The sequence below is a fragment of the Hydra vulgaris genome, chromosome 01, assembly GCF_038396675.1.
Source record: "Hydra vulgaris chromosome 01, alternate assembly HydraT2T_AEP".
In the NCBI taxonomy this organism is placed as follows: domain Eukaryota; kingdom Metazoa; phylum Cnidaria; class Hydrozoa; order Anthoathecata; family Hydridae; genus Hydra; species Hydra vulgaris.
The window spans coordinates 58681146-58699716 of record NC_088920.1 but is presented as its reverse complement, the minus strand read 5'-3'; the positions used below and the strand labels follow the sequence as shown (position 1 = coordinate 58699716).

At 30.6% G+C, this 18571-nt stretch overlaps 1 protein-coding gene and 1 non-coding gene across 2 annotated transcripts; both read left to right on the top strand.

The window, feature by feature from the left end:
• The first annotated feature begins 11213 nt into the window (after positions 1-11213).
• LOC136074581 (52 kDa repressor of the inhibitor of the protein kinase-like) lies at positions 11214-12820 on the top strand. Its single transcript, XM_065786916.1, has 2 exons — positions 11214-11849; positions 11903-12820. Exons 1-2 carry the CDS (start codon positions 11214-11216, stop codon positions 12818-12820), a joined length of 1554 nt encoding a protein of 517 aa, XP_065642988.1.
• Positions 12821-13345: 525 nt separating this feature from the next.
• Positions 13346-13417, top strand: trnad-guc (transfer RNA aspartic acid (anticodon GUC)). Its single transcript has one exon. It is a non-coding gene; the product is annotated as a tRNA-Asp (tRNA).
• The last annotated feature ends 5154 nt before the right edge of the window (positions 13418-18571 follow it).

Below are 18571 nucleotides of genomic sequence, written 5' to 3'. Positions count from 1 at the left end.
ATACATCTACTATAATTCTCTTAAGCAAGTTCTTATTCTCTCAATTCTCTCTTATAACAAAAATATATAAGCAAAAATATAGCTTGTATCCTGGATACAAAGATACAAGCCATAAATATTTTTTAATTACGGTTTTCTATATAGTAATGTTGTAATTTTTGTTTTCTTTTTGTTTGTCTATATTCAATTAGTATCATTTCATATATATTATATGAAATGATACTAATTTTAATACTTATCATTATTTTATTTATCATTATTATTTATCATGTGATATGTTTTTAATTTTCTTTTCTTCTCTCTTTCTAACACTCTCTTTCTTTTCAATATTGTTCATTCATTCATTATAAACACTTTATACTTTTTGTTGCTTTTTTTGTGTTGTATTTTCGTTTGTAACTTGTTTTTTTCTATCTTATGATGAGGTTTTATAACGGTCATAATATTATCGCTTGATTTTAATCGTTTATTATTATAATTGTTTTGTTATTATTATTATTATTGTTATTATTGTTATTATTATTAATATTATTTTCTACTATATTACTGTTATTGTTATGTACACTCTATCATTGTTACTATATATTGTGTTATTCAAGGGCCGGTTCAAGGATTTTTTTTGGTATATGCGAGATCAAGGTTTAGCGCCCCCTATCTTAAAAAAAATATGTGTGTTTATTATAAACTTATCGTATAATGTGTTTTGGTAAATATTTATTAAAACCCTTAAAATACAATAAAAACATAATATCCTATTAAATATTTATCGTACTTTTCATAAAAATGACTACAGAGCTGTAAGCGCCATGAAATACATTTTTGATCGATGAAAATTAACAAATACCTATCCTGCAGTTTATATTTACAAAAAATAAAACGTCATCATCAAGTAACAAAGCTACTTTAGGATTAGTTTTTAACATCAAGTTTTTCTTAGGCAAAATTCTCAATGCTACATACACATGAGGACTGATGTCAATCAAACGGTTCAATCTTCATCAATCAAACTGATGTCAATCTTCACAAGTTCATCAGTCACCTTCATAGGAAAATCTTATTTGGCCTGACCACAACTTCATCAAAGAACTTTGGATCGATGACCAGTATTTTGACTAGTTCCATTGCATCTGTAATGACACTATGCAGCCAATTATTTTTTATGTTCTCCAAAAAAGTATCGACACTTTCGATTTGCTTCAAAGCGCTCAGTAGATTAATAGTTTTTGTCTGAATTGTTTTGCAAACTTAATTAAATTTGAACAAGGCATCGTACCAAGTGACCAAACAGAAGAGAAATTTGAAATCTGCAGTCTTCCTGGCCATTCTCATAGCGCTACATTTTCTAAAAGCATCAATCTTGGAATCTAACGAGGATTCATAGACAGCGTCATAAACCTCATCAATGTGGTACCGCAAATGTTCTAGGGCGTCTATCCTGCTCTTCCAATGGGTTACACTTAATGGTTTTACAGTCAAATTGTTTACATGATTTGGTAATATAGTACATCTATTGATTGATCCAGAAATAAAATTAAAAATCTCCTAAATACTACTGAAAAAGTTAACAACTACAGTGCAGGAAAGTGCTGCATTATTGATAAAAAAGTTTAATGAATGGCTTCCACATAAAACAAAAAATGCTTGTGGATTAAGGTTTACCTCTTTTACCTTTACCTTGTGGGTTACATAATCTTGTAGGTTAAAATTACTTTTTTTTTACGCCTACATTCTTTCCATTCATATTTGATCCATTATCATAACCTTGACCTCGCATTTTTGTAAAAAACATTCCTTTTTTTTGAAAGCTCGTCTAACAAGCAAGCTGTTAACTAAACTAAAGTTTTTGTTTTAAAACCAGACTTTGAACTGTATTTGTGTTTAATTTATTTTTTCAAAAAAAGGCTAAACCTTAAATAAAAATGGTAAACTTGGCGTACTCTATTGATACTTAGTTATAATTTAAAGTACTCATTTAAAGAAAAATGATTCAACTGCTTTATCAGGAATTCCTTTTAAACCTTGAGACTGAATTTTCTCCTGACGTCTTCTGCGCCTAGAGTACAAGTTTTTTCATTTTTTGTTTGTTATGATTTATAAAAATGGTTAAAAGTACACCTAACACCCAACATCAAGAAAAAAATATTATAAAATAAAACACAATAGCTATTAAGGCTTAAATAACAGCAATCAATTATCTCTCTAAATTATTATTATTTTATATTTAATAACTTACTTGATAGTAATAAATGCACTCTTATATCAAATTTTATCTGCAGTTTTTGCTGATTATCTTTGTATCGATATAATCGATGTTTTTGCTTGTTTTTCGTCTATTTTTCTCACCATATTTTTTTCTCCATACCATGTTTGCGTTTTCTATAAAAGAAACCATTTTTTCCATTAAAGTGCTGAGTAAAAATGTACAAAATCAATAGTCTAGCATATAAAAATTGGCGCCATATATAACTACTTAATACTTTTACACATGGATGCCAAAAATTATTTTTAAGTTTATTTTTTTTTAAATCAAAATTATGATTAAAAAAAAACAAAAAAAATAAACATCGGCTAGTCACCTTGACGCCCTATGCGGCGGCATAATTCGCATGGCCCTTGCACCAGTCCTGGTGTTATTACATATTATTATCACATATTATTTTAACTGAATTGTTAAGATTATTAGGTGTATTTTTTATTTTATCTTTTTTTTTTTTTATTATGTTAATTTATGTTTTATATTATTTAATAATATTGTTGTTGATGAGTTTATTTTTTGTTTATTTTATTTAAGCGTCACTCCTTTGACTACTTTTTAACTATATGAGTATCTAACCTGAGTATATATGAGTATATAACAACCTAACCTGATTTGTAAAATTATAATTAATTTTTTGTTTTTTAAATTTGGTTAGATAAATAAATAAATGAATGAAATACATGTGTTTTATTAATAAGCATATGAAATTTTTGAAACAGGCTCGGGTATGCTTAAGCAAAAAGTTAAAAGGGGCTTAAAAATATGCTTAAGCTTAAGCATATTTCTAATAAAATATGCTTATTTTGATACTTTCTAAAAGTGTGCGTGTTAATAAAGGTTAATGGGTATAAGAAAAATAAAAAGATGACTTTGCTCTTATTTGCTTTTGTTTTAATGTAGCGGAACAAATGTTGTAGTATAATAATAAAAAATAAAACATATATACTAATACAAATGTTATCAATGAAATCAAAGATTTAAACTTCGCATTCCTTCTCTTCCGGACCAATAAAGGTGTTGTCTGGAAGAATTTTGTTGGCATCTTTATTTATAGCATCATCTACCTCCACCGATATCCATAGGATATCGGTGGAGGTAGATGATATTCACTCGATAACCCATAGGATATCGAGTGAATATCACTCTGATTTCCTATGGGTTGATCACTGCCAGGATCAATGATGGATGGTGGGGGAACTTTGTAACTATGAAGGCCATCTGGTTTAACAAGCGAATCATTGAAGCCATCAGAAGTCATTAAACACCCAGTCATAGTCCAATATTTCTTCCTTTGCTTTTCATACGAAGTGTTTAAAGTTTTCCAATGTGTAATCAAAATTCGTCTTTCTTTTGCAGTCTAGGGCATTTCATTACTGAACTATCTATCAGAATGGTTATCTTTATTAAACAATTTTTGATGTTAAATTGCAATAAGTATTTTTAGAGTGGCAGCATATCCTGCGTTTTCCTTGACCTCTAAAAATGATGGCTAGCTTTGGTTGCTCTCCTTCTGGTCGAAACATAACTTGAAGGGAACATTTCCTTTTTTACAAACCTGAGCCCGGTCGTGAGATCCATGTCTTATGTGTTGCACCTTGACCCTTGTATACATACTCGTAAGTTTTCTTACCATGAACAACAAAGGGAAGTGGGCTCTGATCAAAATTGAGCCGTTGTCCAGATTAATACCGTCCCCATTTTTTGTCGTAGTTTGGAACTTTAGAACCTGTTCTGACACACTTTTCTCTGTATGTCACATGCCATTTCTGTAACAATGGTTCCATTTCTTTCTTATGTGTCCATTTGTTTCTTTGTTTCGATCACATCAATTAAATCTTTAATATCAGAATTAAGATTACCATCTGAAAAGTTTTCTTTGTAATTTTTTGAGGAATTCAATACAAAAAAAAACTTTTTGATGACAGTTAGCAGTTTGTTTAAACCTATGCAATCTCTTGGATAAATCTTTTTTCAGTATTATCTTTTTTTTAAAATTGCATCTATACTTTTTCTTATTCACATTTTTTTAGGATTCTTTTAATGCAATCAATTTTATACTTCTGAATATTTTTACTTATAGCTGGTTTTAAATACAAAACATTGTTATACCATATTTTTAGCAAATTTTTGTTATAACATGTCTTAAATATTTTTGTAAACAGTAACCAGAGATTTTGCTATTTAAAAAACAAATATAACTTGCTGAAGAGGCGATAAAACTATTTTGCTTTGTCGGTCATTTATATGACTTCAAAGGATATCTATCTAAAAGTGAGTAGCTAAGATTTGTTACAAACTGTGCTTATCTTCTAAAAATACATACTGTGCTTATCTTCTAAATCTACACAGATTATATTAATATTATAAGAATGTCTAAACATCAAAAAGTTCAAATTATAGAAAAATTAATTCACAAAAAGTTGGGAATTGATAAAATTAATTATGTAATAACTGTAGTATTTTGGAAACAGGAGGTTGCATCAACTACATTAGATAATTAAAAAATCATAAAAAGAAATCTTTAGATTAGGATAATTTAGACCGGTCATTTGAAAAAAAAAAAAAATTGCATTTAGAAATTAATTCAGATTTTTTATTCAGTAAATTTTCTTGATCTTTGAAATGAGTAAATAATTTCAAACTTTTCTTGTAAACATAGTATACATTTTTTGGAAATGTTGTTATAGGCAGGCGCAGTTTTTAGAATAGAAGAGTTTAATTTAAAATTAATATTTTTTTCTTTCAGTAGCCAAATATATTTTGATAGCATAGTCTCTTTTGAGTACTTATTATGATTAAAAGGTTGTTTGTGGTTGGTATAACGTTTTTTCCATTTTCTCGCTTAAGTGAATATATTGTTTATCAGGGTTGTTTTGCGAGGAAACAATGCATTTGTAAATAATATTTTTTGATAAGCATTTGCCATTTATAGGGCAGTCAATTATTTGCTTGTAGTTACAATTTTCAGTATTTTTTTCTTTGAGAAATTCATTTTTATCAATCAATGCAAAATTATGCCTTTTATAATTCTTTCAATACTTTTTGTACAGATATAGCTTACCTTAATAGTGTTTCTGTTATAGATTTTTTACAATTTATTAGAAGGAGGGAAATGTTTGTCAAGTAATTTTAAAAAGGCATTTCCAATATTTGTTAAAACATTTTTGCTGTACGGAGGGTTGAACCAAATTATATTTCTATTTCCCTTTTTTGCAATTTTTGTTTCAAATTTTAGCTCAAAATTTTTAAATCCGCTTTTTTTAAGAGGATCTTACACGCGTTTGGATGAGTTTAAAAAAACGCGTACACGCGTTTGGATGAGTTTAAAATATTTTCATTAGAAGAGTTTTGATTTAGCCTATTGTTAATTGAAATAGAAATTTGTTTTAAGATTTGAGGGGGATGATTCGAGTTTATATTAATATACAATAATTCATCATTAGATTTTTTATAAGGCCTGTAAGAATTATCCGAGAGGTTAAATGTGACATCAAGAAAATTTACAATTTTTAAATTAATGTTTATTTCAATTTGGAAGCCATTGTTTTTGAAAATTTTTATAATATTTTTTCTGATTTTGTGAAGTAGGGGCCCTGATTTTTTTTTGCATTATTATTAAACCATCATCTCGATACAAACCTAATTGATTAAAATGAACTGTTTTAGCTAGGGAATTTAAAATATATAAGCCTACAAATTCGCAAATTTCTGTTCCGTCGTAACATTGTTACACCAAAGCATACGTGCGTGGTTTTTTCTTCCACGTTTCGTTATTAAAATAGAGCAAAGTTTTTCTGTAATGTTTAATTAGACGAATAGTGTCGTCTGTAATTTTAGTGTAAATTTTTCCAAATTCTATTGTTTTATCTAAAATTTCGGCTGTAATTAAGGGGTAAAAGTCATTAATATAAAATTGTATAAATGCGCATTCATTTTTATTTTCGATTATGGAGAACCAATTTATAACATCAGTGGTATTTTTCCACTGTTGCAAATTTAATTTATTTCGAATAATATTATTTATTTCGTCTAATTTAATTTTACTAACGTGCCCTTGTTCACTTTTTGAAGGTACTAGTAGCCTACATGGAAGTTTGTTTTGAAAACTTGGTTTATGATCTTTTAGTGTGATAAATGCTTGCGCTGGTATGACTGATTCAATTCTAGCTTGTTGTTGAAGACAAGTAAAAATTAGATAAGTGTTTTTACTAGTTTATTGTTGCTCTGTTCTTTAAGAACATTGAGCACTCTACTTGCTCTGTTCTTTAAGAACATTGAGCACTCATATATATACATATATATATATATATATATATATATATATATATATATATATATATATATATATATATATATATATATATATATATATATATATATATATATATATATATATATATATATAAATTAGTAAAAAACACTTCTAACTTTTATTTTCTACTTGAAGGAAGAGTTCTTCCTGATGATCCAGCAATGGTGAAACTTCAAGTAGAAGATAAAAGTTAGATAAGTGTTTTTTACTAATTTATTATTGCTCTGTTCTTTAAGAACATTGAGCACTCTATTTGTAAAATACACTAACATAATTTACATATATATATATATATATATATATATATATATATATATATATATATATATATATATATATATATATATATATATATATATATATATATATATATATATATATATATATATACACCTATGAAAACATCTTCTGATCCCTTCAGCAGATTTATCTGTACATCCAAAAGCACATCTCAATACTAATATCAAGTCTTTAAGCATATAGTACACAAACATATATGTTTGTGTACTATACATAATTATTATACATAAATATATCATACATATATGTAGATGTATATTTTTTATACTCAAAGTTAATCTTCTATAAACTCCATATAAATCTTAATATAAAACCATATACGAATTATATACTAATGTACTTCGTGGCATACTAATTTAATAAAACTATTACTTGCATTGCAGAGTTAAATCTGGAAATTTGTGACAATTTTTGACAAGGGAAGGGGGGGGGGGGGGGGGGGTCAAGAAAAGTTGACGTCAACAACGTTACTTTTTTAAATAAATTTAGTTACTTCGTTACTAGTCATGCATACTTACTTAGTTACAAGTCATGCATACTGGCCGAGAAAAAAGGTATCAAAACGAGACTATTACATGCCAGGATCAGACAGCCTGCCACTTTCAATCGAAGTTGCTCAGTTAGAGAGAGATCTTGGAGTTCTTATCTCAAATGATCTTAAACGTAATGCTCAAGTTTTAGCAGCTGCGGTGAATGCTAACTGCTCCTTAGAGAGGCTGAAAAAAACTATTCGCAACTGTAGTTTTTCACTGTGGAAAAAGTGCACACCACGTATGTTCGTCCTCACCGAAAGTACGCTATCCAAGCGTAGCCACCTTACCAACGGGCAGACATAGAAGCGCGAGAAAAAGTTCAAAACCGTCCTACAAAAACCATTTCTGAGATTAAGCATTGCAGCGCCGAGCATCGAAGAGTCATGTTAGGTCTTACAACACTTAAAGAAAGAAGAAGAGGTGATTTAATTCTGATGTTCAAGTTCAGGCGTAGATTTGATGAAATAAAATTTCACCCATTATTCAATCGTCCTTCCTCGTCAAAGTATATTATGCTTGTTCATAATCAAAGACTTGCACAGCAAAGAGTACTCAATTTCATGCAGAGAAAGAAATTCTTCACGAACTGTGTTGTGTTGCAGTGGAATACCCTGCCGCAGATAGCAGTTGATGCAACTTCCGTCAACATTTTCAAAAGTTGACTAGATGAACATTTAAATTAGTTAAAAAAGAAATTTTAAAGACAACTGGAAATAAGCTAAATATGTTTCCAGTATTCTATTATGTTCTTAAAGTATGGTACTTGTGTCGCAAATGTGCACGAGTATCTTAAGACTGTTAGTATAGAGGTGTCTGATGCAGCACATCTTTGTTGGTAATTTAAACATAGCGAACATTTATGATTTTTCAAAAGTCTATAAATTTATTACGGGTTGTTGTAAATAATTTAAATTATTGACCGCTAAAATAAACTAAACTAAACTTAAAAAAAAGAAAATTAGGCAGCGTTTGTAGTCTTGTGTTACATACTCACCCAACCTTTAGTATTTTAATGACACTTTCTATATTCTACTTTTTTTAAACCAGTTTGCACTTTAAAAATACCTGACACATACAGAACTAAATGAGTTACGAGTAAACATACCTAGAATTAATGACATTTTCTATATTCTACTTTTTTAAAACCGTGTTGCACTTTAAAAATACCTGACACATACAAAACTAAATGAGCGGCTTACGAGTAAACACCTCGCGTGTGCTCACACGCAAGATGTTTACTCGTAACTCTATTATTTTTTCAAAGTTTGTGTTTGTTGGCCTGATGTAAAAACAAATAAAGATTTATGTAAGTAAATAATCTACATTATATTATTTAAATGTTTATACCAGAATCGGCAAGCTGCTGCTCGCAAGCCGGTTGCCGACCCTGGTATAAGCATTTGATACTAAAATTTCAATGTTAAAATGTGACTCTCCAGCTCCATGCACAAATACTATTATAATATTGAAAACAAGATGTTAGTAGCTCTTTAAAAACTGAAAAATTTGTATAAATTATAAACTTTCGGTCTTCCGTCTTAAAAGATTGCTAACCACTTGTTTATACAAATTATCAAATGCATTATTTTGTTATGCTAGACTCTATTAGAATTAGTTTGCATTTAATGTGGAAATGGATTAGGTCTAAAGTTAAAGTAAGGAGGATCGACACATTCACGTTTTGTGACTCTGCACTGAACATAAATTAATATAAAAATATTATGATAAATATTTAACATTATCTAGGAGTAGGTCTGTTGACGGGCAGTTTGGTTACTACCGTTATCCCAAATTACCTAAATGCTAACGTTATCCACGCAAAAACAATATATATATATATATATATATATATATATATATATATATATATATATATATATATATATATATATATATATATATATATATATATATATATATATATATAGGGGTAAATTAATTGTTGACGTAATTTTATAGGGGGGGATCTCTGAAAGTTTGACAAGTTGTTGACAAGGGGGAGGGGAGGGAAAAATTGCCAAAAAATTGTTGATGTAATTAATGGACTTATGGAATAAATTTTTTTATTTTTTTAAATTTGAAATTTTTATGTAGAAACTTGGACAAGTTTATTCAGTTTAACAAAGATTAACGTATAATTAAAAATTATTTATATGCTCATGGGCGCCGGCAGGCAAGGGCAAGGCGGATGAGGGGGGGGGAGCTTCTTGATGGCGGAAGCTTTTTTATAAAGGCACATTTTATATTTTAAAAAAAGTTGTTTGAATGAAAGTTAAAAAAAAAAAAAATGATAGAAATAGATCATAGAAAAATAAAAAAGGAGTAAATTGAAAAAAACAATAGATAAAGGAGAAGTATAGAAACCAAAACGAAGAGAGGAAGAAAAAAAAAGGAAATAAAGGAAATAATAATAAAAAAGAAATCGAATTACAATAACAAATTTCTTACGCAAACAAATAAACTTCGAACTAACGAAAAAAGAATTGGATACAGTGATCAAATTTTTTAAATTATTTTTTAATGTGTCAGTTTCATTTACTTTTTTATGCTGTTGTTTTTTTTTTGTTGGCAAAATGTTTCCGGTTTGTATTGTATATCTATTTATTTTTTTCCAATTTATTGTGTTAGATTCATTTTAATAATATTATTACCTTGTGTTTTTTGCTTGCTAAATGTTGATTATTATAGTTATATATATTTAATTTGATTAACTTGCATTAACCTGCTCTGTTTTAATTTTTATTTTGTTATTTGGAATATGTCTAATTTGTATTTAATAAATCATTTAATGTTTTTTAACTAATCATTATATTATTATATAATTTAGCATTATTAGGTGTTTACTTCACACTAGTTTTTTAACCAATAGTGAACAACCATGAATGTAAAATCTTTATTCAGAAATATATATGATTGATATAATAAAAAAGTTTTTGAAAAAAAATTTCTTCAATTTATTTAATTTTGTGGGCTGTTCTAAATTTAGGTTTTTACAAATTTTTTTTTTCAGAATACTGAAAGAAATGTCTAAAAAACGACAAAGAAGTAATACTTTGGATTACTTCAATTTTAAACGTGTTGCAACTACAGATGATTTCGAAGAATCACAGGAACACATTACTCTTCCTCAACCGGTAGTGGCACCAAGTGAAAGCCATTGTGATGCAAGACAGCACAAAATGTTGATGCATGCAACGGAAACATGTAGAAAACGTCAGAAATTATGATTGCAGATAAGCCATCAGAATGTAAAAATGATAACGATAACTCAGTTTTCGATGTTGGACTTTATATTCAGGCCACAGCTAGAATAAATGATGATCTCAAGTATCATATACTAACCGAACCATTCAAACCCCATGAAACTTATGATTTCAAAAAAGATGTGCCAGAACACGAAGCTGGAAAGCGACGGTTTAGACTTACATGGTTGGTTCAATATGCTCCTTGGCTGGCGTACTCTTCAAAACTAAAAGATGCTGTTTGTATATATTGCATTCTTTTCCCACAAAAAGTACATCGAGGTTTTCAAGGTGCATTAGTTACTACAGTCTTTAGAAAATATAAGAATTTTAACGAATGTGCTCGAAATCACATGTCATTGTCATGGCATATGTGTTCTCAACAAGGTGCTGAAAACTTCATGGCAGTGAGAAGAAATCCAGACAAGGAAATTTTATGTCAGCTTGATGATTCAATAAAACCCATTGTTGAAGCAAACAGACAGAAGCTCTTTTCTATCCTTTCAATGATTTTGTTGTGTGGAACAAATGATTTGGCTCTGTGAAGGAGGGAAAGAAGTAAAGGAAATATGCATCAGCTATTGAACTTTCGAATTGAGGCTGGTGATAAGATTATAAAAAATCACCTTGATACTGCTGCAATGAATGCAAAATATACATCACATCAAACCGAAAAAGAATTAATCAAAATATATGAACAGATTCTGGTAAATAATATTGTGTCAGCTGCAAATAACTCCATTGGATTCTCAGTATTAGCTGATGAAACAGCCAATATTTCAGGGACAGAACAATTATCCATTGGAATACGCTTTGTCGACCCAACAAAAGAGCAAATGATTCGGGAAGAATTCCTTGGATTTGTTCCACTGAACGACATGTCTGCAGCTTCAATTTCTGACGCCATATTAAGCAAATGTTTATCATTAAGTCTCAATTTAGGTCGTTTGTTAGTTCAGGCATACGATGGTTGCTCAACCATGGCAGGAAAGGATAACGGCGTCCTATCAAGAATCAGAATAAAATATCCAAAGGCGGCTTTTGTTCATTGGTCATCACACAGACTGAACATGGCTGTAAATGATCTGAGAGCACTTCGGCAAATTCGCAATATAATTGGTACTATCAAATCAATTATTATGTTTTTCCGTGAAAGTCCTAAGATAAGGTCAATGACTTCTCTACGAGACTCGATGGACTGCAAAGTATAAGAGCATACGAATGTTTTGAGATAATTTTGACCATAATATTTACTCAGTTGGATGTGTTATCTAACGAAGCAAACGGAAACACACGTCAATTGGCACATCAATTGTTGTTAGCATCCAGCTCAACAACTTTTTCTTTTGGACTAATTATCATTTCATTTTACTCAGCTCTCCTGGAACCCTGCACTCAAGCATTTCAAGCCATTCAACTAGACCTTCTACAAGTACAGAGGCATATTCACGAATTGCTCTTGATTATAAATCTTCACCGTAACAAGGCAGATATGCATTTCAGTGCAGATATCCACAAGAGAGTGATCCAGTTGTCTGGAAAGTTGAACATTCAACTAACACCACCATTGGAATGTTCAAGGCAGTTATACCGAAACAATTGTGGAACAACGGGTACAAATGTCGAGGAATACTTTCGCCAGGCTATGTATATCCCTTATCTCGATTCATTAATCGATTTGCTTCAAACTCGGTTCTCAAAAGATAACATTGCTCAATTTAACCTTTGTTTTCTTCATCCTGCAAAGATGAGAACTTTAACTCGAGAAAAACTCATTGAGAAAATGTCAACTGTCAATGAAGTATACAAAATTGATATCTTTAAACTCGATAGTGCAATTTGGTTTGATTTTTGGGCCATTCAATCTTTTCAAAATACAATAAACGAATTCACAGATTTACTACCAAGGACTGTGTTCTACCCTGCAGTTCGTGAAGCATTGCTCATTTTAACAACACTGCCAACAATAACATGTACTGTAGAAAGATCATTTAGTGCATTGTGGCGCGTGAAGACTTGGCTACGATCAACCATGTTCAATGAGGTTTTGTCAGGGCTTTGCATGCTGAGCGTGCATCGTGAAAAAATACGCTCCAGAAAATCTGAATTTATGGAACAAATTGTAAATAAGTTTGGCAGTGAACGCAGACGACTACAATTTCTATTTACTGAATAACAAGGATTTAATTCTTGTCTTTTTATTTTTACATTTTTTTTAATTTTCTGTTGTCACTGATCTAATTAAATGACTTGATTAATCGATGCATTTATGTAGTTTTTGAAATATCACTTTTGAATTTTATTTTGCGCCCCCCCCCCCCCCACCTTGTAAAAAATCTTTCAGGCGCCCATGCATATGCTTATTTTTTTTCTAAATCTGAGCCTCCATATACTTGTAAGCGTTATGCTTATAAAAAAAAACATGAAAGAGCAAAGAGCAGTTTTTAAAATTTTCAATCAAAGTCTTTGATTCAAAGTTTTAAAAACTCTGCTCATTGCTCTTTTTAAGTTCCAAACCTGAAATGATTTTTTTAATATTGTTAAAACATCGGCTTGCATTTCTTTTATATGTTGATTAATTTATTTTTTTAATTGTAGTTTATGAATTTTTTATTATTCACTAAATGTAAATGTTAAAAACTGTCACATATATTTATTCTTTTGAAAAATATATATATAATAAAATCATCTGTTATCAACATCCTCGGTAGTATAGTGGTAAGTATCCCCGCCTGTCACGCGGGAGACCGGGGTTCGATTCCCCGCCGGGGAGGCTTTTTACATCAATAAACCAATTTTAAATAATTAAAGTTAATTAAAAATCTTTTAAGATAGATTAAACTTAATATTGATTAAATAAAATTAAAACAGTTTTTAAGCCTAATCAGGGCCGTCCCTACGAGGGGCGGGGGGTTATTCACCCAAGCAGGGACTTATAAACGGCAAACTTGGAGTCAGAAAGTTTGAACCTTTAGGCGGCAGTTGGCAAATGTCAGTAAACGAGGACCTTATTTTTTAAGCCGTTAGTCAGCATGAATACATATGTCACCTCCTCCCCTTAAAGATCTCTTCGGCACGGCCCTAACCTAATAGATTTCCACTAATAATTTAAACCAGAAGGAACTTGTGACGAAGAATCTAATATTTTCGTTAATCATAAACTTTATTAATTACAAGCACGGAGCTATTTTTACGATTTCTAGTTTCCGGGTTCAGGGACTCGGGTCCTTCCGAGAATTTATTGCTGGGACTAAGCTTCACGTGGACAGTTTTATCAAACGTTCAAAACTAAAACTAGGAATTTTAGTCCCTTTTATAATCTTGTTAAATAATTAACCTGAAATGTTAATTTTAATTTTAAACGGCGTTAATTTTTGTTGAAAAATCTCCCGACTGCCAATTTGCACGTGTCGTAGTAAGTAGAAACCGTGTAAAAATAATTATGAAATTTTAATAGGCCAATCAATATTAAAAGTTTTTTACGAGTGGTTTTTATTGATTCAGAATTATAGATATCAATTATAATAATACTCCTGAATAAAAATAAATTATTTAAAAACTTTAAGTAAAATAATTTTTAAAAAATAAAATTTGGTAAAAACAAACAAACAGCATTAAACAATCAATAAATCCAAAAAGAATTTAAAGAAATTATGAAATAAAAGTAACCTAATTATTAATAAAATAGAAGGCAAGTTTCTTAGAACATGCTGCAATGAAAAATATTTTAAATTGACTCATAGTTGGAGGTTCTTTTAAGGGGCTGCTCAAATAATACGTGATTTTTTTTGTCGTTTTTCTAACACCCCCCCCCCCCCCCACCCTGTGTGACGTGACAAAAAAAAATTTTTTATAAGTTTATATTTTAATTGTAATAGTTTATTTTTATAAAAAAATACAATTGATGAATATCTGTCTAAAACCTAAATTTGTTCCCAAATCGGACTTTGACCTTCAAGTATTTGAGTTCCATGTTCTTCAATAATTTTTGAAGGCCAGTTGAGGTCAGAGGTATCAACATCATCTTGATCATACCACTCAATTGTTTCTTTGTCCGAATTTAAAAAGACACACATGAGTTCAGATAGACGTTGAGCAACTAAGCGTTGAGGTCTAACTTTTTGAGTTTCATTCGAATATCCAATACTTGAGCAAACTGTTTTGTGTTGTTTCATTGATTTGATAGTTGCAAAATATAAACTGCAATTGGTACAAACTCTTTTTAGTAAGGAATTTTGAATGCTTGGACATGAGTAGTCGTATAGCAATCCATTGGGCAAAATTGTCGTGCAAAGTTGTTTTGCAAAGTGATAAGTTTAAAAAGAGAGATGCAAAGTTGTTCTTTGTATTATTGCATTCAAGACCATCTTCTCCTTGGAACAAAGAAATTGGTGGTGGAAGAAAACCAGTTGGAATAATATGAAACAGTGAGCTGCGACGATGACCACAGCATTTTTGATCATTACATTTTACAATTTGAAGGAATTATTGACTTTCTCTGACATGTTTAGCATCCCACTCTGCTCCAAAATGTTTTAGCTGTACACATTTTTCACTGTTTGGTTTTATGTACTCTGCTTTAGTTTCAAATCCATCAATGACTGTGCTAGACCAAATTTGTGCAAGAACTTCACCTGCTTTGGCAAAGTTTGCCTTCTCCATAACTTTGTCTGTTGTTTCTCCTCTTGAATTAAGATGGCTTCCAAAATGGAACCCATCTTAATTCAAGAGGAATCAAATGGAAGTATAATTCCTGCTAGGTCATGGCTTAGCGGAGCCATTCATCTCTCAACCCTGTTAAAGGCACTTTTTCCAGGAGCATTAGAGGCCACAAACATTGCATCAAGATCATGTTCTTTGAAATAAGTCTTGGCACAATGATTTGTTTTTTCATATCTTGGATTTTCATCTGGCCCACCATCAACAGTTATAATCATGATTGGTTTGCTAACTCCATCTTCAGTAAATAAGCTGCTTTTAAATGCAGGAAGATGGTTTATTCTGTTCATGTCTTCTAAGTGACTAAGTGCTGTTGATGAATCATGTTTTGCACTTCTGATTGCTATGTATGTTGGGCCAGAGTATGTGACTGCTTGTTTTTCCATGCAATCCTTTTTAATTTCTATGGCTGCAATTACTGAAGGAATAAGTTTGTGTTGAGAGGCAATTACAAAATCATGATCAGCTAAAGTTACCTTGTACTCAATATGCATCATCATTGGTGCTTGTCACTTCTTTAGGACCCAAGACTGCCGCAAGTTCTTCAAGGGCACTAATGGATGATTTGGCAAATTTTGTGTCTGCATGATATTTATGCTCAGAATTTTGTGCTCTTATTAACCGGACAGGTGCAGTTTAAACATGTCTTTTTCCTTCTGTGCTCAATGATCTGCTTGGAAGTAATCTTAAGTAAATTCCTGATCTCGAGAGATTGTAACCATGATTTTTCCATTCTTCAACCAAGTCATTTAATGTTTTTACAGTTCGAACCATTTCAGTTCTTCTCCTATCATCAGAAGCAGACCCTTTCATGGCAATATCTACAATTGCTTTTATTAAACTGTCCTGATCACAGGCTAGCAATCGACCTTTTGATACTGAATTTTTAATTCCACGCAACTTTTTTCTAATATCTGGATCTAATGCTTCTATAGCTTTTTTTCTTTTTAGTCTGGTTGCTGTTTGGCGTTCAGCGGCTTTTGACGAAGTACAAGATCTCAGTTTTTTTCTACCTAAAGTTTTTGCTTTTGCCCTAGTATTTGGTAGTCTTCTTGTGACAACAAGTTGCAATTTCTTTTTTTAGTGAGATATGCAATATCTTTTTGTAAAATAAAAATTTCATTTTTTAACTGATCTTGTTTTGGGGCTTGTTTTGTTACAACTTTTGAGAAATTGGAATTTTCTTTTTCACACTCTTCACTTGTTGCAATTGATGGGGTCGCGTCAGTCACGCCATCAAAAGTGATTTTAGATTCAACCGCACGCTTTTTTGGTGTATTCGGTACTTGGTTCGGTAATTTTGTCCAATAAGATAAAATACCAACTTTATTTCGGAGTTCAATTTGTTTTAGCTCTTTTAACTTTTTTTCAACTTCTATATTTAATTCGGATAATGGATTGCTCTTTGTTTTAATCTCAGACCAGATTTTATTTGTTTCTTCTTGAGACTTTTGCTTTGGTTTGTTTGCAAATGCTTTCAAATATCCTTCATAAATAGATTTGTAAAGTTTTTCTTTTTCACTTGACATTTTTAATCTATAACAACATCAACAACAAGAAATTAATTTTCCTTACAACCATTACGTTAAATAAGTATATAGTAAAGATATTATTAATAATAACATTATTAATAGTACAACTATTTAATAGTAGTACTAACATTTTATATCATAGTAACTAAATAACTTAACATATAAAAAAAATGATAACGTAACTAAAGTAGTTCGACAAATTCATTAGAGTGACACAAAACATTAAAAGTAATAATAACAATAACATTAAAAATTAAAGTATTGTAAAACTAAAACATTTATAGATCAGATGACGATCAAGAATAATATTTATGTTTAAAGATCAAATTTTAAACAACTATTAATACTAAAATTTTTAGTATATTTATACAAATATTCGTTAAAAAATAAAATTAGATTTTTAACGGTAACATAAATTGCTTTTAAATAATCGCCAGAAAGTGACGAGAAACTACAAAATTGTTTCAAAAAGTGGTTGGTAACAAACTCAGTGAAAAAAAAAAATTATTTCAGAGGATATTTGTATTGAAGTTAATGACAATTTAACAGATCCTTTAATTGACTTAAGCTCAGATTACCATTTGGAATTAATTGAAGAAGAGATTTTCATCAGCCAAAGTCAAGAAGAATTTTGCACAACTGATTTAGAACCAACAATGGATAATGGAAATACCCAGCTTTCACCCCCAGCTGAAATGGACGAGGATGAACTTCATTCAGAAATCTCAGAAATTCCAGTGGCCTCGGAAGAAAATTTTCAACACAGGGATCCAGCAACATGGCCTAAAATAATGGACAAAACATGATGTTTTTTGACTGAGCATGGGCCAGAGCAAGACAGAAAAGAATTTTTTCCAAACACCCTGTGTGATTTTGAGAACAGAACGCGACACTTCAGCTCAAAATGGTATGAAAAAATTCATTTCAATGATGAAAAACTTCTTCGCACTTGGCTGCAGTACAGCAACAAAAAAAAGATTCTTTATTTTATTTTTACTGTTTGTTATTTTCAACAACAAAAACCAACAATTTCTCAGAAATTTCCAAAGGGTTTTGTGACTGGAAAAAACTAAACCCAAGTATTCCTGAGCATGAAAACAGCAATCAACACCAAAGATGCTATTCTGATTGGAAAACTCTTGAAAAAAACCTCAAGGAAAGAAAGACCCTGGATTTTGATTTGCAGAGAGTTATCAGTGGAAAGATGAAAAAGTGGAGAGACTTCTTAAAAGTGATTGTTGATGCAATTTTGTTCTGTGCCAAGAACAATCTTGAGACATTGGTCAACAAAACAGTGGCATTTTTCTGAGCTTAATTGAGTTGATTAGCCATTATTATCCTTTAATGGCTGAACACATTGCGTCCGTTAAAGCAAAAAAAACCACAACATCCTACTTTTCTCCTCGAATTCAAAATGAGCTGATTGAGTTACTTGGGCAGAAAGTCAGGAACGAAATTTTGTCAAACATCAAAGAAGCTAAATACTACTCTGTTCTGTTTGACTGCACTCCAGATGCCTCCCACAATGGCTATATTTTATATATGCCAGAATTATTTATGCCAAAGTTTTTAAATAATATTGGGCCTAGCCCGTAAGGGTTAGTGTTACGGTCATCGAGCACGACTATTTTCCAAATCACAATTACTGTCACTGCGAAAGAAGTTGTTTGTCTCTG

Excerpts from the sequence above, each read along its gene's own strand:
- LOC136074581 (XM_065786916.1), top strand. The coding sequence starts at position 11,214 with ATGCATCAGCTATTGAACTTTCGAATTGAGGCTGGTGATAAGATTATA. Across the intron at positions 11,850-11,902 it reads GAGACTCGATGGACTGCAAA|TTGGATGTGTTATCTAACGA; the intron begins GTATAAGAGCAT and ends ATATTTACTCAG.